This window comes from Malus sylvestris, chromosome 14, assembly GCF_916048215.2.
Source record: "Malus sylvestris chromosome 14, drMalSylv7.2, whole genome shotgun sequence".
NCBI classification, from domain to species: domain Eukaryota; kingdom Viridiplantae; phylum Streptophyta; class Magnoliopsida; order Rosales; family Rosaceae; genus Malus; species Malus sylvestris.
This window is the reverse complement of record NC_062273.1, coordinates 28,200,724-28,223,639: the sequence shown is the minus strand read 5'-3', so window position 1 is coordinate 28,223,639 and position 22,916 is coordinate 28,200,724. Positions and strand designations below refer to the sequence as shown.

General features: G+C 37.1%; 2 protein-coding genes and 1 pseudogene across 5 annotated transcripts; all 3 read right to left on the bottom strand.

Annotated features, from left to right (window-relative positions):
* Positions 1-2,837: 2,837 nt before the first annotated feature.
* On the bottom strand, positions 2,838-8,461 carry LOC126600268 (uncharacterized). 4 transcript variants are annotated; one of them, XM_050266853.1, is made up of 6 exons: positions 8,022-8,461; positions 5,896-7,633; positions 5,592-5,784; positions 4,487-4,856; positions 4,269-4,393; positions 2,838-2,997 (listed from the first exon to the last, which is right to left on the bottom strand). In XM_050266853.1, the coding sequence occupies exons 2-4, from the start codon at positions 7,506-7,508 to the stop codon at positions 4,635-4,637; spliced, it is 2,028 nt and encodes a 675-aa protein (XP_050122810.1). In that variant the 5' UTR covers positions 7,509-7,633; positions 8,022-8,461; the 3' UTR covers positions 2,838-2,997; positions 4,269-4,393; positions 4,487-4,634. The 4 variants fall into 4 exon arrangements, with proteins under 4 accessions (XP_050122810.1, XP_050122809.1, XP_050122811.1 ...); XM_050266852.1 differs by lacking the exon at positions 2,838-2,997 and adding an exon at positions 3,515-3,678; XM_050266854.1 differs by lacking the exon at positions 2,838-2,997 and having other exon boundaries at positions 4,126-4,393; positions 4,476-4,856.
* Positions 8,462-9,840: 1,379 nt separating this feature from the next.
* LOC126600635 (uncharacterized) lies at positions 9,841-15,421 on the bottom strand. The gene is made up of 14 exons (XM_050267236.1): positions 14,851-15,421; positions 13,912-14,002; positions 13,690-13,774; positions 13,344-13,428; positions 13,007-13,076; positions 12,298-12,367; positions 11,994-12,039; positions 11,617-11,866; positions 11,329-11,534; positions 11,096-11,170; positions 10,708-10,777; positions 10,513-10,593; positions 10,318-10,397; positions 9,841-10,231 (listed from the first exon to the last, which is right to left on the bottom strand). Exons 1-14 carry the CDS (start codon positions 14,970-14,972, stop codon positions 10,153-10,155), a joined length of 1,410 nt encoding a protein of 469 aa, XP_050123193.1. The 5' UTR covers positions 14,973-15,421; the 3' UTR covers positions 9,841-10,152.
* Positions 15,422-17,380: 1,959 nt separating this feature from the next.
* On the bottom strand, positions 17,381-22,636 carry LOC126598603 (DNA mismatch repair protein MSH2-like; annotated as a pseudogene).
* Between the last annotated feature and the right edge of the window lie 280 nt (positions 22,637-22,916).

Below are 22,916 nucleotides of genomic sequence, written 5' to 3'. Positions count from 1 at the left end.
ACATAAAAAACGCATAATCATACATATAGATATGCAAGGAAGTCATTAAATTAACAAACAACAAATGTATGCAAGTTTCCTCAAATTCAATCACGTAACTCTTTTTGACAATATGCAATGGTATGTCTCAATTTAAATGGAAAGATGAAAGATTCTTTTTTTTTTTCTATCTCTGAGACGTGGCCAATTCTCAATTTCAAGTTGCTAAAATGCGCCCCCATATAACTCCAACTCTGAAAAAGAGATATCATATAAATTTGACCAACATGCATTATTGCCAATTTTACTTTTGTCGAACCTAGCATGCCTCATTTTTCTGGATTGAGATCATCTTCGAATTTTAAAATTCTGAAGCCGACAAATTTATTAATCTGGACTATTGATTTAAATCAGCGGTTTCTATTAACCTCATTTTACTGGTTCACCTCACATACAAAACCACGTCCTCATTTTTCTCTCTCTGCTTCATCTCTCTCTTGAATTGTCTAGATTGCTGAATCCACCTGCCCTGGAGTTTGAGATTCGGAGCCGATCTCAATCACCTTTCTCTTATTTCCCACACCCTCTCATTATATATATATATATATATCAGTATTGCTATATATGTATATCATGAACTTTTTATGAAAAACAAAACAAGTCTCACAGTAACTTGTAATTTTCTTGTGTAGAATTTTAGAAGAAAACAATAAAACTAGTTAGAATTATAACTTAGAAGTATGTTATGATTCAATGAGATTGGGCCTTTGAGGGTGGACTTAAACATCATGTCAAAACCGTCTTAATCATTCTTGATTGATTAACGGTTTGTGGCTTTAACAAAGAGATAAAAAACCAACCTAACATATATTCAATTAAACCACGAAACCAATTTGTAAGGCTGCTTGATTATGTCCACTGCTGTTATAATTTCCGTCTAGCACCGTTTAGGCCCTCACTTAGGTGTTAGGCGGTTAGCCACCGTCTCGATTAATCCCTAAAAATTTGGAAATTAAGAAAACACGCCTAGATTTGCTTAGGCACCCGCTTAACCCATCTAAGCACCTATTTAGGTCGCCAACTTCACTTAGAGAGAAAATATATAACTTTTATTTTGCATTTTATTTTTTCAATAAATTGTAAGAGAATTGTTGAATACTTGCATAAACACTCATTATATGTTTGTTCTTCATGTTTTCGATATATTCTAATAATTCATATGTCATTCTATTTTGCAATTTATGTATGCCAATACAATTATGTATATTTTTCCAAATACAAGTAGACATTTATTTGTATGTTCTATAATAAATTTAATTCAAATTAAAAAACTGGTCTCTTCCTAAACCCCACCTAAACACCTAGATGCTAGGCTCCTGCCGGCCACCCTATTAGCGCCTTTCAGAATCCTGTATGACACGTCTCACATTAAGTAAAAACTTTATTACGGATGGCATGACCCTGGTACCCTTACACAAATTTTTCTCTCGTTCAACCCCAGAAGTTATGGTTAGTCCACAAATATTTTGGTGAAGAAGTTGAGGGCCATTCTAAATGAGAATTGACTCTTACGCAATGGAGTCTAGGAAATCTCCATTAGATTTGAAGGTAGACAATTATCAACGGTATCACGTTCAACCGTCAATTCTTCGCTCAGCAAATTGACGTATTAATTAACGGTTTACGATTGACTTGTGGTCCAAAATTTACATCAAGATTTCTTTTCCTTTCTCTTTCACAATTTGTTGGCCAGTTGGCCATACTCAGGATAAATAGAAAGAGAAATTTTATTTAAACCATGTAAACTTTTTTTACATTCAATTTAAAATTTTAAATGTTATTTGTTTATTTTACCATATTGTATAATTATTATTAAGTACAAAATGAAATTAATAATAAAATTCAAATTTATCAATAAACTCAAACATTATAATTAAACCCTACGATCACTCTTTATTTATCCTACGTTCATTCCTGTTAAAATCCTAATAGCTCTCATAGAGAAAAAAATAATTTTTTTTTTATTGATGGATGATGATTTTGAAGTTTTGAATTCTTTAACCAAGGTATGACTTAATTTATGAATTTTTTGTTCACTTGATTTCAGTTTTTTTAGAGTTTAGAAGATGAGTATTTTGGTTTTAATTTTTTTTTTTCAATCAATCCTGCATAGTTTGTTTATCTTTATGCAACACAAATTGTTGCAGTCGGTCTCCCACTGTTTATATGCACCCCAAAAACCCAAAAAGACTTGTACATATTGCAAGGACCTTGGATTCCGTTTGCTTCTTCTGTTTTTATTTTTTATTTTTCCTTCTATGTCGGTGAAGTCTGACTACACCCCAAAATCATGGCATCAATATAGCTATTGGTGCAAATAGTATTGCCTAAAAGTCCTAATACAAAGATTGCACCCCAAAAAACCAAAAAGACTTGCAGATAAAGATATTATATTCACACACTCCAAATTATTTCTCTCACATCTTTTTAATTTTTTAATATTTTCTACACACCACTAACACTTGATAGAAAAATATTAAAAAATAAAAAATGTGTGGGAGAAGTAATTTATGGTGTGTGAATATAATCTCACTTGCAGATATTGCAAGCATCTTGGATTCCGTTTGCTTCTTCTGTTTTTATATTATTTTTTTTTCTTCTCTGTCGGTGTTGTCTGACTACGCCCCAAAATCATGGCATCAATGAAGCTATCGGTGCAAATAGTATTGTCCAAAAGTCCTAATACAAAAGCTGCATAGAGTAGTATATACAAGCACAAAATAGAGTTAAAAATCAAATGGGTGTAAAAATAAATTCACATATAGAATTAGGCTTATGAGGGTATATTAGATAGTAAATTAGGGTTTAAAGAGATATTAATAGTTTAGTTAAAAATCAAATGGGTGAAAAGAGTAAATTGAGTATAGAAATATGTTACATAGGTTTAAATAAAATTTCACAAATAGAAATTACTGCGGTAAAAAGTGCTATATACTTTCTTCAAGGCCCACCAATATTCTGCAATCAAGGGGCCTACAAATTGCCATCTTTGGCCAATCTGAAAAGTTCTTACAAAGTTGGTGCCAGTGTTTCTCCATATTAGCATGGGGTGTGATATCTACACACCATTTTTTACTTTTCTCACATTTTTTTGGTTTTCGGCCATCGGATCGGATGAATTAAAGAAGATCAACAGACAGAAATTAACAAGGGATGTGTGAGAAGTAAAAAGGGATGTGTGGATAGCACACCCCATTAGCATATGCCCTGTATTTGTACGTCCTTAGATGCCCGGGTGAAAACGGGGTTTATTGCCACTGTAGCATCCATACTACTAATAAACGTCATGAGGAGGACTCAATCAATATGGTCTTGTATTAGTGGTTCAAGACGTCATAATAGCAGTGAACTCATATTCTTCTACCCGGCTGCCCATACACGGCAGACACTTGCATGAGAGAGGCTCCCTCCTCGGCCCACCTCATGCAAGCGTGTTGCCGTAACTTCTGCAGTTGTATTGATTACTATGGCCGGAAACCAAAAAAACTCATACTGGTAAAGCGAAAAGAAACAAGATTTACACACCAAAACAACCACTCAGTCGTTGCTTTGTTGGTCAGTTGGCCATGCTCAGGATAAATAGAAACTACAGCGGTAAAAAGTGCTAGCTATACACTTTCTTCAAGGCCCACCAATATTCTGCAATCAAAGGGTCATCAAATTGTCATCTTCGGCCAATCTTGAAAAGTTGGTGCCAGTGCTTGTCCATATTAGCATATGCCCTGAATTTGTACGTCCTTAGATGCCCGGAAGAAAACGGGGTTTACTGCCACTGTAGCATCCAAACTACTAATACAACATCATAAGAAAGACTCAATCAATATGGCCTTATATTAGTGGTTCAAGACGTCATAATAGCAGTGAACTCATACTCTTCTACCCGGCTGCCCATATACGGCAGACACTTGTATGAGAGAGGCCCCCTCCTCGGCCCACCTCATGTGAGCGTGTTGCCGTAACTTCAGCAGTTGTATTGATTACTATGGCCGGAAACCAAAAAAAACTCATACTGGTAAAGCGAAAAGAAACAAGATTTACACACCAAAACAAAAGCAGAAACTCATCTTTCACTTTCGGATAGGGAGAGGGCTGAAAACGATATTGAATTGATGCAATAACTACAAGTGGGAGGTTGAGCCCCTAGTCGTTTCGACAACAAAGTATTAGCTTAAACATTGTTGAGAATACAAATAATATGAATCTTCAACTTCAATTAGAAACCCAATTACCTTCTAATCAACTCCCGTGCTTCATAAACGATCCAAACTGTTTAAAGGTCGAAAAGATTATCAATCACCTCAAGTTTACTGTGAACGGGATTACTCATTTGACAGTACTTCGATTCTGCGCACGTCTGTTTTTATAAAGGAAGAAAGTTAAAAAAATGAAATGAAAAAACTTTAGATATCACCAGGAAGGAAGTAAGCACCAAGTACCTATCAATTACCTAGTTGAAAAATGGATCTCGAAGTCGGGGAAGTTATCTCAGCCCAGAAACAGAAGGACGCTACAAATATATTAACAACTGCTGTATTTTGACGGCACATGAAGATTGTTCATATCAGAGGCAACTGATTCCCAGCCAGTTTTGCACACTATCTTGGTGATGTTGATGATACAACCCCAACTTGTACAAGTGGGCGCCCAAGAAGTTTTGTATGGTCAGGAGCTCCTTTTAGAAGAGCCGCCTTTTGTGGGTTTAGCAGTAGAAGTTGCTGCATGTCGTTGGGAAGTACATTGAAAATCGCCTGCAGATCTCCCTTAAGTTTTTGGCAAGTTGCAGTAGAGTCTGTGCTAGCCCTTCCTGATTGCTGCGCCTGAGAGATGAAAATTTTCGGGAAAAAAATGAATATAATACAATTTCTTATATTATTAATAAAGACAAGAAAATTAGTACTTCAGTGACATTATGTTAAACATCATCTTCTAATTTAGATACTTCTGAGCATATCTTTAAGCTATTCTAATTCTGATGTAATGCTCATTACTCGGGTTCATTAAATTTGATGGCACAGTTAATGAAAAGGTAACCTTATAGCCACTTATATGTTCACTTAAGAATAGGGTTAGTCGGTGATGCCCTCATCGTTCTTACTTTGAGAATAGAACAAACTTACGCATAAATCAACAGGAGATAATCTACTGTTAACTCAAAACAACATTGAAATTGCAACGGGAGATAATCTTCCAGATTTCCTACAAGAGATACCAAGAGACAAGATAACAACACCTAGTAGCCTTGTAAACCAGACATCTTGTACATATAGCATGCTTTACCAGAAAGTCGTCTTAACAAGTTACTATAAAAAAAGGTCGTACCCAGTGCACAAGGCTCCTGCTTTACGCAGGGTCTGGGAGAGGAGAATGTCGGCTAGTCTTAACAAGTTACTATAAATCTGAAAATTGTCTTAAAAGTGGTTTCAGATGGACCATCATAAAAATGCTAGTATATATAGCATGCTTTACCAGAAACTGTTCTTGGTTTTTTAATTTTATGTGGGGAGGGGAGCATTGATAGAAGATAGCATGCTTAGCGGGGAGTGGGACATTACCACTGTTTCTTCAAGAAGATGTCTCTCAATACAATCGAAGGAATCAACAATTTCCAATTCAGACATCTTAGACATTAAATGTAGTATATCAGTCTTCATTCTGGCCTGCCTCCAGAGTCTATGTTGTTCTTGTTCAGCAACAGCACGCCTTCTTTGAAACCATGGTGCAAAGTTTGGTCCCTGTAGAAATCGCCTAAACAGACAGAAAACACAGACCAATGATTACCATATGTAAAGAAAACCAAGTAGAACAGCTGGTGAGGAGAGGTAGTAAATGATACATATGAAATGTTACATTTATTACCGGTATAAGTCCAGCCAGTTAGATCTCATTCGTTTCGATAGAAACTTCCCAGGTCCTCTCTCTGATAAACTTCCCAGGAACTCATCAGCATTAAACGGGATAAGAGGGGGAGGGTCTACAAACGGAGAAGATCCTTCTGAAGGTGTTCTAGTCCTAAAATATGGACCAAAAGGAGCCAAAAAGTTGGTAGTGAGCTCCAAGAAATGTCGCCGCAATATTTCATTGTTAACAACTGACATTGATTCCTCAACCCTTGGTGACATCCCAGCATCTATAAGCCTATTTAGGATAGAAGTATCCAGCTTAGTTGTAGCAGAGTAAGTGCTCCAAATGGCTTCCTTATGTTCCGTCATGAGACAGAGAGGACCCTCTCTCCTCAACTTCATAGCATTCAACAAATTTGAAGGAGAGAATTTTTTCAAGGAAAGCTGTTGAAAGCCAAATCCTTCGGCTCTACCTGTAAGTCTTCCAGTAGATGACCTGGAAGCAAGGGCAAGCCGGTTTGTATTAGGAGCAGGGCTTCCAACTGAAACAACGTGGGGCATATTACGAAGAGATTTAAGAAAAAACAGGTTGGTCACACCCAAAATCATAGGTGGAAAGGTGTCTCCTTCACGGAGGGAGTTGAGGTGGGCAAATTTAGGGTCATGGATAGTGAAATAAGGTCTAAAATCCACACTGCAAAGTAAAGGTGCAACCAAGCTGACAAGACCAGCAACAGCCTCACTGCATTGCGGAGGAGTTGGAGCTATGACAAGCAAGGGCTCACCAATAAGTAACAACTCCCACATAACCCAGAGCTGTAATAAGACACCCCTGAAGATGCCAAATAGATCCGAGTCATGAAAAAGGCCCTGGGGGACTGACTGGTTATTAGGAAGAAAAGGAGCCATCGAGGAGGCAGACTCTTTGAGCAACATTCCGTTCTCTGACGGCAAGCTATGTGCAGGTGGCAAGTTCACTTTCAGCGCAGCATTCCCAATAGGAAGCTCCATCAGCTTACCAGGTACAGGAGCAGGCCACATTGAAACATAAGCAGCAATATGCTCAAGAGCTTTCCTTCCAATGTCAAAATATAGAGGACCCATGATTTGTAACAATGGTCTAAACACACTGGAGTACGGACTGTGAGTCAAGATTACCAGAGACTTCTGCTCCCCACCTCGTTTTAGCCTCTCATCATGTCTCTGTCTATTAAAAACATACCCATACATGTATCTTGAAGCATTAGAATTGTTGTTAATTTTTGACCTCTTAAGAACATTTACATCAGGAGACTTAGGATCTAACTTCTTATCACTTTTAGTCATCTCGGTGGAGGACACATTGTCAATTTGAGAACTTTCCCGCCTTTGAATCCGGAAAAAGAATACACTATCATGAATGCTTGAGCGGTTCTGATGCTGGGAAACAGAATCCGGGAAAGAACTAAAGGCAATTTCAAGCTCCTCATCTTGTGTAAGACAACCGGGTGGGTAGCACTCTTCAATTAGCTGACCCTGTTCAAGATCAAACCTAATAATACAAAAGGCCACAACCCATTGCTGCAAAGATTCTGGATCAAGCTTTGGACTATTTTCGGACTTAACTGAAAATGAAGGAGAACGACTCATTTCCAAAAAAAATCAAAGCCCGATTTTACTGATCAAAATTCCACTCCACATCGTCTTCAGCAGCCATTTCGACTACAAAACCACCTATACCCAGTTGAACTTTTGTGGGTTTTCTTCCTCACAACCTAGCCAATAAATTTCAAAAGACCTCATTAATTTCTAGATAACAATGTAATTCAAGGACGGAAATTTTTGTTAGGTAATTACAGCTTTCCTTGCGAATGCTTGAGTAAATTATACAAAAGAAACAAGTTACATTCTTTTTTTCTTCATCGATTGGGATTACAGTTCTTTAACAATGCATGAATCTAAAGCTCACTTCTTGCTTACTTCAGGTGAAATTACCACATAACAAAAACAACCCAAGATTCCATTTTGTTCTTTCCTTCCATTTTCTCAGCAACCAAACAAAGTTCCAAGAAAAAAAACCAACACACGAAAAAATGCAGCACAAGAATCACAAACTCGAATTCAGAAAAAAAGATCTACGCAAAAGGGTTGCTCGAACTTTACCTGAATCGGAAAACCCAGAACCGAATTCTTGCAGAAACCAATCTGGATCAGCGAAACGAAGACACCCAATTGGCCAAAAAGAGACGGAGCTCCCTCAGAAATCGAGCAACTTGAACAAGAACAGTAAAGATTCTACAAAGGGTTTATGCGAATTGAACCAAATGGAACTCCTTTTTGGCTGTGCTGAGGAGGAGGCGGAGTATCCGAAATTCAAAATCCAATGAATTCGAAATTTTGAACGTTTTAATTTATGATTTAATTGGGAAATTTTACAGAGATCGTGAATTTTAGGGTCTCTGTCGATCAGTTCAGGCCGCAATCGTGACTCAATTGGGAAAGTATTTGACGCTAGCTGTTGCAATCTGGTATCTCTTCCTCCTCGAACGTGTGCCCCATCATCGCCATCGATATCTAAACCTGGTAGATAATTTGGTCCCGTGGTGCGGTTACTCTCAATTACCTACTCCATTAATACTAGGTAGTTTTAAGTTTAACGAAACATACTGTTCATTTTAATTAAAAAAAACATTTTTACTCTAAAAATAACTTTCGATACTATCCACTTACAATATATTTTTGTCATTTTGATTAAAACTCAAAGTTTTCAAACCATTTTCGTTAGTTTTCCTTTAATACTATCTATACAGGAAAACTAATAAAAATAACTTAAAAACTTTGAGTTTTAACGATAAAGACAAAATAAATAGTAAAATGAATAGTACCATAATTAACTTTTTAGTGTAAAAATATAATTTTTCGTTAAAATGAATAATACCGAAAGTTTTTCGTTAAAATTTCTTCTCTGTACACCCTTTTTTATTTCTAAATATATATATATTTTTTTCCGATTTCCATCGTCAAATTGAATTGAAAAAGGGCAATGCAACATAAGTATCCAATTACAATTATTTAGTACTCTGAGAAAAATAAACGGTCAAATTTAAGCATTGATATCTATCTTCTAAAAAAAAGATTATACTCCCATAAATTCGAAACTTTGAATATCACGAGGCATTGTAGCAAAATCTAAGTTTTTTGGGTCATACATGTGTAAATATTAGGGGTGTGCGAACTTCTCACACACTCCTTGATAATTTCTATCCGTTGATCTTCTTCAATTCATCCGATCCGACAGTCGAAAATTAAAAAGGTGTGTGAGAAGTAAAATGGGGTATGTGGATATCACACTCCTAAATATATATACCAAGTTACGAAGATGTTGATCGGATTCCTAAATTCATAACTCGTTTACGCACTTGCGGTAAAATTAATTTTGAATTTCAAAAAAAACTTTTTTAGAAGAAAAAATAACACATGTGTTTCTTGCAAGAAGTACACAAGATCCCTTGAACTATTACTAAAAATTGATTTCAAAAATATTTTCACTAAAAACACTTTCAATTATTTAAAAAATGGAGTTTTAACAAAACACTCCTGGTACTGTTCACGTTTAACAAAAAACCACATTTATACTTTTTCCTGGTATTATTCACTATACCTTTAAAAATAATTTTTTTTTCATTAAAAAAGAAGTTTTTTTTTAACTTTTTGTTAGCTTTCCTTTTAAAAATTACTTGCAAATGAGCCCTTACACTTCTTTTTGTTGTTGGACTTGGAGATATTAAGCATTTATAAAGTTGTCATTGAAATATTATGTTCTCAAAGTCTTTTTGTCTTTTTGGGTTTATTTTTTGCTTTTTTGGGTTTATTTTTTGCTATGACCCTTCGAACTCTACTTTAATCTCGCCCTACCCCTATAAACCAAATTGCGTCATTTTACCTCCTGAAACTCGATTTTTTATTTCAGGAACCATCAACCTCAGTGAAAGGTTACCATTCGTAACACTATCATTTATGACTCCGTTATAACAGTACTTTCCACTGCATATTTACAATTTCAAAAGGTAGAAAAAACTGGGAAAAAAGCTACTCAGTTTTTGTAAAAGTGACTGCACATCCTGCATCTCCTATAATCCTTTGCTTTGCTTAATTAGAACAGCAAAACTCACCACCATGGAAGTTAGAGTATAATCTGTGTTAAGAACATGTGCCGAATCAAGGTTACCGTCCCGCTCTATCTACCCCAGTTCCATATTATACAACATTCGGAGTAGGGCGGGTGGATTGAAACCTAAACATCATACACAGGTAAGCGCTGCTCGATTGTTTCGCGGCATATCGGGCACTTTTTACATCTGTCACAGCAGAAACTGCGCGATATTGAAAAACAATGAGCACTGAGTTGCATCATAACCAAATTGACAAATTTACAAACTTAACAGTCATGTGATTGTACCTGCAAAGGACACGATGCCGACATGGTAGCAGGACCACACTAATCTCTCCCTCGAAGCAAACGCGACACAACACTTTTTCCTGACCGATGGAGTATCAAAAAAGTTTCAGTCACAATCGAAGATAACCAGTTTCTGAAAATGAAACCACATACATGCACATGCGCTACAACTAGTTAAGGATGAGAAAGAATTACATTTTGAAGTCTTTCGTACTCCTGCTGGCTGTATTTGGTGATTTCTGTCTGTTCGCCAAGAGCCGCTTGAAGTCTCCATACCTGATATTTTAGATAATAATTCAAAGGCACAAATGAAGATTCATATATATGAAGCATTGGACAATATATAATAACTCTAGCCAAAAGCAACAAAAACAAAGGCGCTATGATCACCTCCTCAGTGAGATCCTTCTTGGGCATTTTCTTCACTATCTCAGGTGGGTAACCGCAAAAAGTGTTGTATCTGCATTTTAGGAACCAAATATACAAATATCAGAAACGCTAGATCTGGAAGTTTTATGATTTTTTTAAGGATGGTGCTATCCATACACCCATTTTTACCTCTCACACACCCCTCTCAATTTCTAACCGCTGGATCGAATGAATTAAAGAATATCAATGGACAAAATTTAACTAAGGGTGAGTGGGAGGTAAAAAGGGGTGTGCGAATGGCACTACCCTTTTTAAATACCCTAAGCTAGTTCATAGTTCAAACTGCAAACTGTAACACAGTTGCGTATATATTTTTCAGAGAACATAGAAGACAAAGAACAGTACTAACCCTGATGCCCCCTCATGAAACAGTTTGGCATGCTCTTCTCGACTTCCTTCATCTATCGACCACCAGCCCAGTAGCCTGCAGTAAACAATTTTCAAATTTAGAATCATTCCATAGTATGTTCACTGCATTTACTGCTTATATAAATCCAATGGGTTTAAACTTTAAATCCGCTTATTAAAGATCTCTTCAGAATCAGGGAAGAGTGAATTAACAAAACAAAAACAACTTTCTACCTAGAACCATGGTGCAAAAACCCGAAGCAGTCATGAGCTCTTGAAGAAAATCTAAAATATAATCCGGTGCCAGCCCCACTACGCAACAAAAGTACAATTTTCTCCACCAACCTACATGCAGAAAATAGTACACCAGCGCCTTGGAGTAAAAAAAGAGGAGAGAAGAGAACTGGAAGTGGGATGTGTCTAGCATTTTCTGGGGTTCCCTGAAATTTGAAGTTACAGAAGGTCGGTTAATAAAATTACCCAAAATGTAGCCATGAACCACAACCCAAAAACATGACATACCGCAAGGCGCATACAAAGGAGAACTTGAAAGCCAATCACGGGAATTTTCATAAGATGCCCACCAATATCTTGCAGACCACACATTCTATCTTGATTCTGATCCTCTTCTGCTGAAACTACTAAACCGCTATTCCAGTCAAGATATCTAATAGTTGTAGAAGATGAAGTAGCTTCTCTTGTATGAGAATTTTGATGAATCACTGGATTGGACCACTTTGTACAGACAAGAAAGGCAAAGCATTCTGCAATACTGTGAAACATATGCACTTCTTAGTCACCCAAAATAGGAGCGGAATTTTTAATTTACACTATAAAAGCAAACAGAATAAGTAGCTACAAAATAGGATATATAAGCACAAGAAGCACAGAAACTGTACCTAAAATTTATAAATAAATCCCACCAACCAAGAGCACCTACATCACCTGCACATTTCATATGGGAAGATCTCAGCATATTAAAACACTACTTTGGACTCTCTCTGTCCCTCTTCCCTACCATATACATATATACATGTATACAGTGAGAATATACATGCGCACGTATGTATATATAAGATGATAGTGCTATGGATCAATTAGGCTGTCCAGAGAAAGGATATTACAGATGAGTAATAAGAGAAGACACCATTTTGAATGCATTTTTCATTGTTACATTTGACAGCAAGGAGTAACAGAAATTACCGCATAACTTAAGCAGAGTGAAGACTGTAGCAGCAACAAAGAAAACCATGGAGATTGCTACCCAGAAATGCTACAAGAAATACATTGGTAAACCATTAACAGCAGTTTCCAAAATTGACTTTCTAAAATAGGTAAAATTAAAACAAACGTTTAAGTTGAACAGAAAGTAAGAAGGGGGAATTTCAAAAGGCACTTAATACTCACACATCAAATATTAATTAAATACTTACTAAAAGTAAAACCCAACCTAAAGTGTTAAACTATTTTCCCACTATATCTGAAAGTTAAAGATAACACAAATGGACATGCCATGATGTCCTTACAAAATAGTAAATTTGAACAAGAAAAATGCACCAAATATAAAAGGATAAAACACAAATGGCAAGCAATATCATAGAAAAACTATTCATTTAAACTTGAGTACCATGATAAGAAACTTTTGGAAATCTAGTAGGAAAAGCTAACGATTGCTATCAATTGTATGACACTATCTTCTTCGGACATTAGTGAAGGCAGAGAAAATAGATTATTCATTTTCATTGCTTTTACATGATTGACACTTCTCCAAATAATTTATATTTCCTCGAAGACTTGTTAACGTAGAAGATAAATTATATCAAAGCCATATAAACCATCACTTTAGAATAACGTGGTATGAAAAAGTTTGCTAATCCTCGGACAGTTTATCAACTAATGAAATAAAACTTACAGGAAGTGTCTCCCATATTGTGTCATCGCTAATGCCTTCATTATCCCCTGGCATTAGAGCCCTGCACATCCTGTTAAAGAAATGAATATCGATTAAAATCAGCAGAAAACACCCACTACACTAGAGCAGCATTTATAAGGGGGAAAAAAAGAAAGTAACAAGGGAGGATATGGCTAACACAAAACATATTTCCATATTCTTAATTGTATCTAACAACACAAAAATGATTTTTTTTTTTTTTCTGTAATAGATATTTGATGTTTTCTCAACAAAAATAAACAGTAATCTGTTATACTAAAATATGAGATACAAAAGGAGTAAATGTCAAAGGAGATACCTGAAATTGTCAATTAGAATAATTACTTCGAAGGCCAGTAAGGGTAGAAAGACAACCTTCAAGTTGACAGCTGCAAAACCATGAACTGCACAAGAGATAACTAATCAGGGTCTTGCACTAGGACTCATTCTATTATGCAAAGATGAAATCCTTCAAGTAACAGGGCATTTTAAAGCATAACAGCTCAGTACGGAGTTCACAGTTTGACGCATTAAAAGAAAAATCAATGAACTTCATTAGGTTCAACATCTTCTGCATGCATTTACGACCCATGAAAGCAGGCATCACCGTATCAGTCCCCAAAATCATTTTTTTCAAGGATAAAAGCAAGGAGTAGGGTGCGTACCGGAAACACTATCAAGATATATACAAAGGAGCAACTCAAATGCAACTAGCAATGGTGTGGCGACAACAGCATGACATGGTGCCCACTGTACAACAGAGAAAATCTTAGTGATGCAGATTCACAATTATAAATGACAAATTTTAGTCTTTTGAATTCTAACCGCACAGGGTATCAGTGTAGTGGAAATAATCTACACAACTGTAAAGAAACACAATGACATACATGACGACTGTGTGGAACGGAAGGAGCAGGTAATGAGAATCTTCCTCGGGCAACAACTGCATGAAATATCCAAAGTGGAAAGAAAATTATCCTGCAACCAAAACGCAACACAACTCAGAAAAGAAACTATAGTGATTGATGCTAAGAAGATATATGCCCTCGGGTGGTGGTTCTAAAGTTCTAACCAACATACGCATATACATATGAAAGTCACCTTTCTCTATCAAACTTTTCACAACGAAATCTCTTCAAAGAGGTGCCAATACCACTGTCATTTGGAAGACTGTTTCCTAATGCACTAGCACACAAAATGGACCATGGGCGACGTGACCATTGGCACGAAACAGTTCAATACAAGCTCTTATTTATTTTCTTCGGAGTTCTTACCAAATAGTTCATGTTATTTAAAACGCAGAACGAAAAGAACACGGACAATGACGCTTCATCTGTAATAACAAGAATTTCAAATCCCGTTCGTATTAAAGAATGCTTCTTGATCCTAAACTTGCACTGCCTATGACACCAGTGAACTAATTTCCCAATCTATGAGCAAACCAATTACTTTTTCCACTGTAAATATCAACAAGTCAATCTTTTTATCTCCTTTTTTACACCAGCTGCCATTTCTCCACCAAATTACACAGTTTCTAATTTCATTTCCTCACCAATTAGAACAAAATTTCAAACTTTTTTCCTTTTCTTCTCAATAAAAAATATACACAGTTCACATGCAAACCAATTTTCCATCAAACCAAACAAAACCCATCACCTGCCTCGTCAATCCAACAAAATTCCCAAACTTTCCCACCCTAAAATTTAACAATTCCATTCAAATTAAACAAAAGTTAGAGCTGAAAACTGAGGAAAGAGAGAGAGAGAGAGAGAGAGAGAGAGAGAGAGAGAGAGAGAGGGAGAGGGAGGGAGGGAGAGTAAACGGACCACCAAGAGTAGGAGGCGGCGACGCCGTCGAGCTTGAGGACGAGCAGTAGCGTAAAGGAGAAGAGGAGGCTGTGGGCCACCAAGGCCTGCACGGACTTCAACACTCTCCACCAGTTCATCATCGCCGTAAAACGACGTCGTCCGCTGCGAGAGTCGAGACTTCAGATTGTGAGAAATCTCAGAAGGAGGTTGCTGTTTCAGACTTCAGTAGGCGCCATTGAAACGAACGAGGCAAGCAATATTCTCTCTCCCCTTCTTCTCTTTCGTCTCTCCTTTACTTTCCTGAATAAAATACAAATCGCATTTACTCTCTCTCTCTCTCTCTCTCTCTCCTCTGAAAATAATAATAAAAAATAGTTTTGGATTTTGCTTGCTTCCACTCCACGGCAAAGTGACGCCGTCGCTACTGCGGCGGAAACGGCTGGCGAGGCCTGCTCCGGCAGCGCTCTTTCCGATTCGGGCACCCGGATTGTGCCGTGCAATTACTATTTTACCCCTGAAAAATTAGGTAGGCGTGTTTAAAGTTAGAAGGAAGAATGTCTATAATCTTTATCCATAACAGTCGATCTACATTAAAAGGAAAAACAATTAGATGCACAAATGATCATAAATGGAAGAGGATCCTCTCCTGAGTTCAGGATGGGATCCTCCTGACCAGATCATTTGGACCGTTTAAATTTAATGCAACGATTTTAAACAGGGACCCTCTATAAGTTATAATAATTACAAACGTTAGATTAAGTTTGAACAATCCGGATGACCTGATCATGAGAATCCCCATCCTGCGATCCGAATGACCTGATCAGGAGGATCCCATCCTTAGCTCAGAAGAGGATCCTCTTCCATCATAAATCATCAATCTGGCGTTCGGATTCGGTGATTAATTTATTTCTTTTTACGTTTTTAAAAGAGGATTTGGTTTAAATCTTTTGAAATCTACTCATTGTTGTTACCAATTTTGGTTTAACTTCAACATCGTTTATCAGTCACTTGAAGATTAATCTCACCTCCAAAATATAAAGTTAAGAAAGTTTGAAAAAAAAAAAAGAAGAAACAAAATGCTTTCAAAAAGTGGAAGAAAGTGAAAGTTCGTCGCTCCTTGTTGAGGAGAAAAAATTCAGTTCAGGTCAAGATTATGTATTCTCGTTTGTTTAAACACACAAAAATTCTTTGTCTTCGTGTTGTGTTACACTCTACTCACACGTGTCTTCTAGTGTAAGTATTGGTTTGGTACTGAAGTGTTTTTATAAAAAGTGGGTATAAAAAAAAACTGAGCTAAAAAATGTATTTGGTAAACATTTAAAAACAGTTCATTTTCACAATTTTAGTGAAAAAATGCTAAAAACGTGAAGCAGTAAAAAAAAACTTATTATCACAGCACAACAGAAATAATTTTTTTCAAAGCACATCAATACCAAACCAGTGCTGCAAAACGGCACATACTCACGTAACCCACCTCAGCGTTGGTTATAATGACATCTTGTGAAAAAGAGATACGGGTGTGAAAGAAGAAAACATGAATACATAAGTACCGTCTGCAATAATAATATAGCTGATTATTTGACTAATTTAGGTTTTAGTTCATGGTAATGAACTCTAATCGGGTATTAACGACATGATCTGTTTTGATGGTGAATTGTGGTATTTTAACCGTTAAATCTTGATTTTTCTATATTTAAACAAAAATATAACAGTACTCGAACACCAGATATTCCAAATCACCAAGAAAGTCCTATACTATACTTCTCTCCTCAAATTCTTCTTGTTTTAAGGACTAATTTGGCATTGCTGTGTTTTGAAAAGAAAAAAACAGTTTCTGGTGTGCTATGAGAATAAACTCATTTTTGCTACTTTACGTTTTTAGCTTTTTGTCATCCAAAACTGTGAAAATAAATTCTTTTTAAGTGTTTACCAAACACATTTTTGAGCTCAGCTTATCTTTATACCCATTTTTTTATAAAAATACCTCAGAACCAAACCAGTACTAAAACTTAATTGTTGTCGTGCAGCTTAAAGTTATAGGCTGTGAGATTATCAGCGATCGATAAGCAACGGGATGAGCCGGACAAATGGCGAGGAGATCCAAGAGCTTGCTGAACAGGTGGACTATTTGTCCGGCCGAGCATCTCAGTTCATATCAGTTGAGCTTTGTTTGGAACTGTTCTTAAAATAGTTAAAAGGGTAATAATTCGGGTTCACGGGCCGAATTTGTGTGAGAGTCAATCTAAAAACAATACGTTTATTCATTGCATCATTTATTCTAAATCTAAATGCAACACAACTATTAAATGTGTTACACGTTAATGACATGATTCAAAGCTCCATAAACAATATGGAGGTTATTTTGATGGCATGCAAAGAAAATCTTAAAATTTTGATGTTTATAGGTTATAAAAGCACTTTCTAGAGAAGCACATAATTATTTTTAAATTTTAATTCTGATCGTGGACACCCTTGCTACCTTTGAATTGAATAAAGCAAAAGAAAATTAATCAACAAGAATAAAGAGAAGTGAAGGGAGAAACAAGGGTTGTGTAAATTAGTTCTCTAAAAATATTCATATGCTCCTAACAATCGTAGTTCCATCTAAAGTGCTTATGAGCATAAGTGCTTTCTATATAAGCATTTCCAAACGGCCCACAATAACCAAAACAATGCCGAAAGATGTTTGGTGTAGTTGCATGCATCCCAAAACATTTACAGAGACGAGATTTACATGCATCCTAAAACATAAATTACCCTCCCTCCATCTGAAGGACGACTAGAAAAACTGCTGGAGCCATTGACAATTTGCTGCATCCTTTTGCAACTCATCCTTCATCTTGCCAACCTTTTGCAATGCCTGTTTTAAATCCACTGTCTCCAGAGGCAAATCCGAAAACTCCTTCAGAAACTTGTGCGCCCGAGCAGCTCCTCTGGACATATCATCAGAGTCGGGCTCTCTCTTACGCTTCAATCCAACCTGTAAATACATGATTATTGAATCAGACCATAACTCTCAACCTCGCCATTTACTTGACAAGGATAATATGGCACTGGTTATGGATCCATGCTAACTCACATACATATGGATTTATATCAGAAAATTTGTAGGATATCGACACATCTTAGATTGTTGATTAAACTCCAAAAATTAAACAAATTTAGATTAATTCTTTTGCTAACGACATCATCCACTTGTTTATTGTACTAATGAAAGGGATTAGATAGAAGGCTGATGCTTACAGTTTCTGTACTTATGTTTTTGGTGCTGTGATTAATGCATCAATCTAACAGTACGACGCTAGTCCTCTTAGCATTGTATGCATGCGAGTTCAATGGCGTGAATGTATAGCAGATTTGTATAATCAAACGCCAGGTTGAGGCAACGCAAGAAGTTATCGCATTGTTATTAATTATTCAAAGCTATAGTCATCACCTCTTCTCCAGCATCATTTGGCGTGACTGGAGTAGCAGAGAAATCCTCCAATTCAGCAGCTTTTTCTCGAGCAAGGGAAACAACACTTTCAGGAAAGTTTGCAAACTCTGCAACCTGAATACCGAAACTTTGATCACAAGCTCCTGGCTCAACCTGGAAAGTATGATCAAATCAAGAAAATGAGCGAGTTCAGTTTTGCTAAACCAAGATCGCATGCACTAGCATGAAAACAAAGAGAAGATGGAAGAACATTATAGAACTTAATCGCAAACATAGGTGCATGACATCTGCCTCCAAATCTACTACTTGAGATCCTGGAAAAGACAACATAAATAACCTATACAATAACTAGAGAATACATCTACCTTGTACAGCATAGTCAACTTGCGGCTTGATGAGTCAATATGCGCACTAACGTGATAGTTTGCTACGCCAACAATTTGCTTCATATTAGCTTCCTGAACGCCATTTTCATGAGCTAATTCAGTTAATTCATGGAAGTGGGTTGCAGACAAGGTAGGTGCTTTAATCACTTCAACAAGGTGTTCACAAATGGCCCAAGCTAAACCTGAGCACCATAGTAAATACTGATAAGACAAAGCTGTAAAATAAAAACTTAGCAGTATCAAATGCATTGAAAAAAAAAAGCTCAAGAGTTAAACCAACCGAATCCATCATAAGTTGAAGTCCCTCGGCCTAACTCATCGATGATTATCAGTGACTTGTCTGTAGCTCCTTTCAGTATAGATGCAGTCTCAAGCATTTCTTGCATAAAGGTAGAAACTCCACGTAGCTAGAAAGAAGAAGAAACACAATTCAATTTCCACAATGGAAAGACAAAAATCCCCAGCAGGAGATAAGAAGACTACAGAGAACTAAAAGATCATTTAAATAGCATAAAAACAAGTTCAAACTTCAAGAGAATATGCCAGGAAACTCACTTGGCAGTCGCCAGCTCCCACCCGTGCAAAAATGCATATCACGAACAGAAATATTAGCTGCTTCACAAGGAACGAAACAACCAACTTGTGCCATCAGAATATTCACACCAACCTGCCAGTGCAAAGAAAATTCAGTCACTTGTTAATAGTGATTAAAGCAATTGGAATTGAACATGGATGTGGGGTGTCCAATTCGGTGACATGAGCCACATATCAAGTGCAAGAATGTAATAGTTGCATGGAAAGTTATTTATGCTGATGGAAGGAGTAGGAAGAAGCATTTGACGAAGTGATTAAAATCACACCTGTCGGATAAATGTTGATTTGCCACCCATATTGGGTCCTGTGATGATTTGGAACCAACTCTTTCCTCTCACCTAATCAGCAGAAATAGTAAAGAGCACATCAGAACCCATCCAACTTATAAATTAACCAATATCTTGTTCTTTTTTATTTGTTTTCCTGGGTTCAAGAATACTCACAAGTTTACAATCGTTGGGTATAAAATTCACCCAGTCCTGAGCCTCCACACAGGGATGTCTACTCCCTTCTAATATTATATCCCCTTCATCCTATTATGGCCAATAGGACAATAATTATTGTTAATTTAGTAACAAGGAAAAAACATTATCATTCTTCAGTAAGAAATAGAAAGAAATAACAGGTAACTGATTACCGGTGGCATGATGACTGGCCTAGTGTAAGGAGTAGGACAGCTAGAAGCCAAATCAGCAAAACCAAGTAAGACATCCAATTCAGAGAGCAACCCAGCTACAGACCAGAACACCTGGAGATGAAAAATCCTTTAATCCAGAACAAGAGAAAGGATTAACCACCAAAGACATTAAAGTATCATTACCTCAGAGAAAGTTGTTGCAGTTTGAACAACTCGGTTAACAAGCTCTTTCTGACAATTCTTACTCTTCAACTATCGTTTGATACTGATCCCCTAACTTTTTAAGCTTTGTGTTGGTAAATTTCACTCCATCCTTTCGGGTTTCCAGAACAATGAACTGTGTTGTGAGCTTTTTCCTTATTTTTGGCTCTTCCTTCTTTGTGATTCTAAAGACATGTCCAAATTGTGTGCCTTTATCTAATTTTAAAGCCTTATCTACAGCAAGATCAAGATCATTGGCGGTTTGTTTATGCATAGTGTGTATTTGGTGCTCCAATGATTCTTGCTCTTCCTTCAGTGCAGAAAGTGCGGGGTCATAACTAGATGATATCATGTACTCTCCATTCTCAAGTTGATCAAGGTCAACAGCAGCTTCCACCAGAGAAATGAACTTATTTAAGTGGCTATCATCAGTCCATAACTCAAGGGGTTCCCAATACCTTTCCTTGGTCAGTGAGGAGAACTGTCCATCATAGCGTTCTAGGGCACTCTTAATGTAGGGAAGTCTTATACACGACTGCACTCGAAAAGAAAAAATGGGTTAGCTTAAATGCATAGGTACGCCTATAAGATAAGTACATTATACTAACATTTTGTTTAACAAATATTCATATATGGTCATACCAACAAAACCTCAACACGGTAGATAAACTTATAAAATAAAGGTGTTATAGATTGTACCTGATAAAGTTTTACAATATGCTGCAAACCAGCTCTTTTCTTCTCAAGATTGTGCATTAGCCGCTCGATGTCTGAAATTCTTTTCAGATGCTGCCTCAAATCATGGCGACGTGCAGGATCCTCCACAAATGCTTGTACCAAATCTAACCTTGAGTTGATTTCATTTACATCCAATAAAGGCTGTTTGAGCCACATGTGCAGTAATCTTTTACCCATTCCAGCAGTACAAGTCCTATTCATAAGACCAAACAAACTGAAATTTTTGTTTGCATCAGTTTTGCTCTCCAGGACATTAAGTGCCCTCATAGCAGCAGAATCTAGCCTCATACAGCTGTCAAACTATATCTTTGAATGCTATAATTTCCATAATTGCTCTCGTCAGCAAGTAATTCTGCATAAGAGAGCAATGCCCCCAATGCACCAGGTGCAAACTCAAACCCCACCACTAAATCTCGAACTGGTTCAATGGAGCCTTTGACAAGCCGACTGAGATCCTGAACCAAATCCCTCATCTTAAATTCAGTCTTCTTCCTCTCGGTTAACATCACACCACATCTACTCAATGCATCATGCAATGTTCTAATTTCGCTAGTTTTGCCACTCTCCAGAGGCAGAAGGCATTCCTTGCAACCAAGTGCAACTAAAGCTGATTCCACATTTGTAAAGTGACTATCATCAATAAATTCAGCTAATCCAAGTACTCGTTTAGTTAGATCAACATATCCTAACCCAACTGTGCAACCATTTTCCTGAAAGTTAGGTAATAGCGCAACAACCACTGGGGTATCCTGCATCTCATTGTTGGCAAACAAAACATCTTCGAAACTGCAAAGGTTTCCAGGGGTTCCACTTTTCACCAGCCTCCAACTTGAGCCACTACCCTCATAAATCTCAAGAGTATGGTCTGTTCTTTCCAGTAGTAGATTACGTGCAATCGTCTCAAACATGTTTTTACTAACACTCACACTGGATAGGCCATTGGATCCGCTACCCAACTGTCGTAAAGCAGTGGTGGTACGGTAGTAGGTCTTTGCAATGAAAGTGGCATTTTCACCATGCGCGGTATAGTAGTCCTGAGATAACAAGTCACATCCAATGGTAAAAAACAATAAGAATTACCGAGAACCCGACAGATAAATAATAGAGGGGAAAAGGGAAAAATAAAATTAGGGAATGCACAAAAGAGAGCCGGAATACAAACTGACCCGTCGATCAAACAATCGAATAGCTCTTGAATCCTGTAAAAACAGAAACACAGCAAAACCCAAATAATCAAACCGGAAAGCAAATGCAATGAAACAAAATCAAAACGAAATCTTAAAGTCCATTTCCATCTCTAGCCAAAGTCATTCAAATAAATAAATAAACATATACAAAAATAAAAAAATAGAAACAAAACATGATTTTTATCACTTTCCCCTTCAATTTCAAGAAATTAAACAGACAGCTAGGGTCTTGAATACTCACATTGGGGAGGGTTTTGAAGAATGAGAGAAACCCTTGAGATTGCTTTGCATCTGACAAAATTGCAGCAAATATATAAATACAGAAACATACATACGCGCGCACACACACACATATTCAAAACTAATTGATGTGATTAGTAACAAATGCAAAGCTAGGGTTTTTGCGATGTTGTACCTAGCTTGAGCTCGGGAAGCTTGCTGTGGTCCTCAAAATTGGCATCCATGGCCAGTCCGCTGCTATGACTTTCGACTCTCCGAGCCAGAAAATAGAGCTCTTCGTGCCTCGAAGTCTCTGAAAGTGTGGGTTTCGCACACGAAAACGAAGTGAAATTTAAATTTTTAATGGAGTTTTGGGGGATTTGGCGGGAAAGAGACGAGCGGCCGCGGGCTTTCTACAGGGCCGCGCGTGTGCCGCGCTCGTTCGTTGTATTTCTTCGTACGCAACTGAAATCTGGCGCGAGGGGTTTTCGTATGTTCGTTGGACTTGGGCCGGCCCAAGAAGGCCTAGATCTTTTTTTTGCCCTTTGTGGATGAGGATGGTGCTTTGGAATTGTAAGCACTCTACGTTGAGAATGAATCTATATTGATAGGAGGAAAAACTTTGCATGACTTTATAAGTAAGTTGAACTACTCCCTATAGTGTCAATTGATTTTATGGTGGAATC

Bases quoted from the DNA above. Each gene is read 5' to 3' on its own strand.
- LOC126600635 (XM_050267236.1), bottom strand. From the start codon at position 14,972: ATGATGAACTGGTGGAGAGTGTTGAAGTCCGTGCAGGCCTTGGTGGCC. The intron at 13,775-13,911 runs GTATGTCATTGT...TCTGTTGTACAG, and splicing joins CCGTTCCACACAGTCGTCAT to TGGGCACCATGTCATGCTGT. The intron at 13,077-13,343 runs GTATCTCCTTTG...TTTCTTTAACAG, and splicing joins ATTCTAATTGACAATTTCAG to GATGTGCAGGGCTCTAATGC.
- LOC126600268 (XM_050266853.1), bottom strand. From the start codon at position 7,508: ATGAGTCGTTCTCCTTCATTTTCAGTTAAGTCCGAAAATAGTCCAAAG. The intron at 5,785-5,895 runs GTAATAAATGTA...CTGTCTGTTTAG, and splicing joins AACTGGCTGGACTTATACCG to GCGATTTCTACAGGGACCAA. The intron at 4,857-5,591 runs GTAATGTCCCAC...TTCATCTCTCAG, and splicing joins ATCTTCTTGAAGAAACAGTG to GCGCAGCAATCAGGAAGGGC.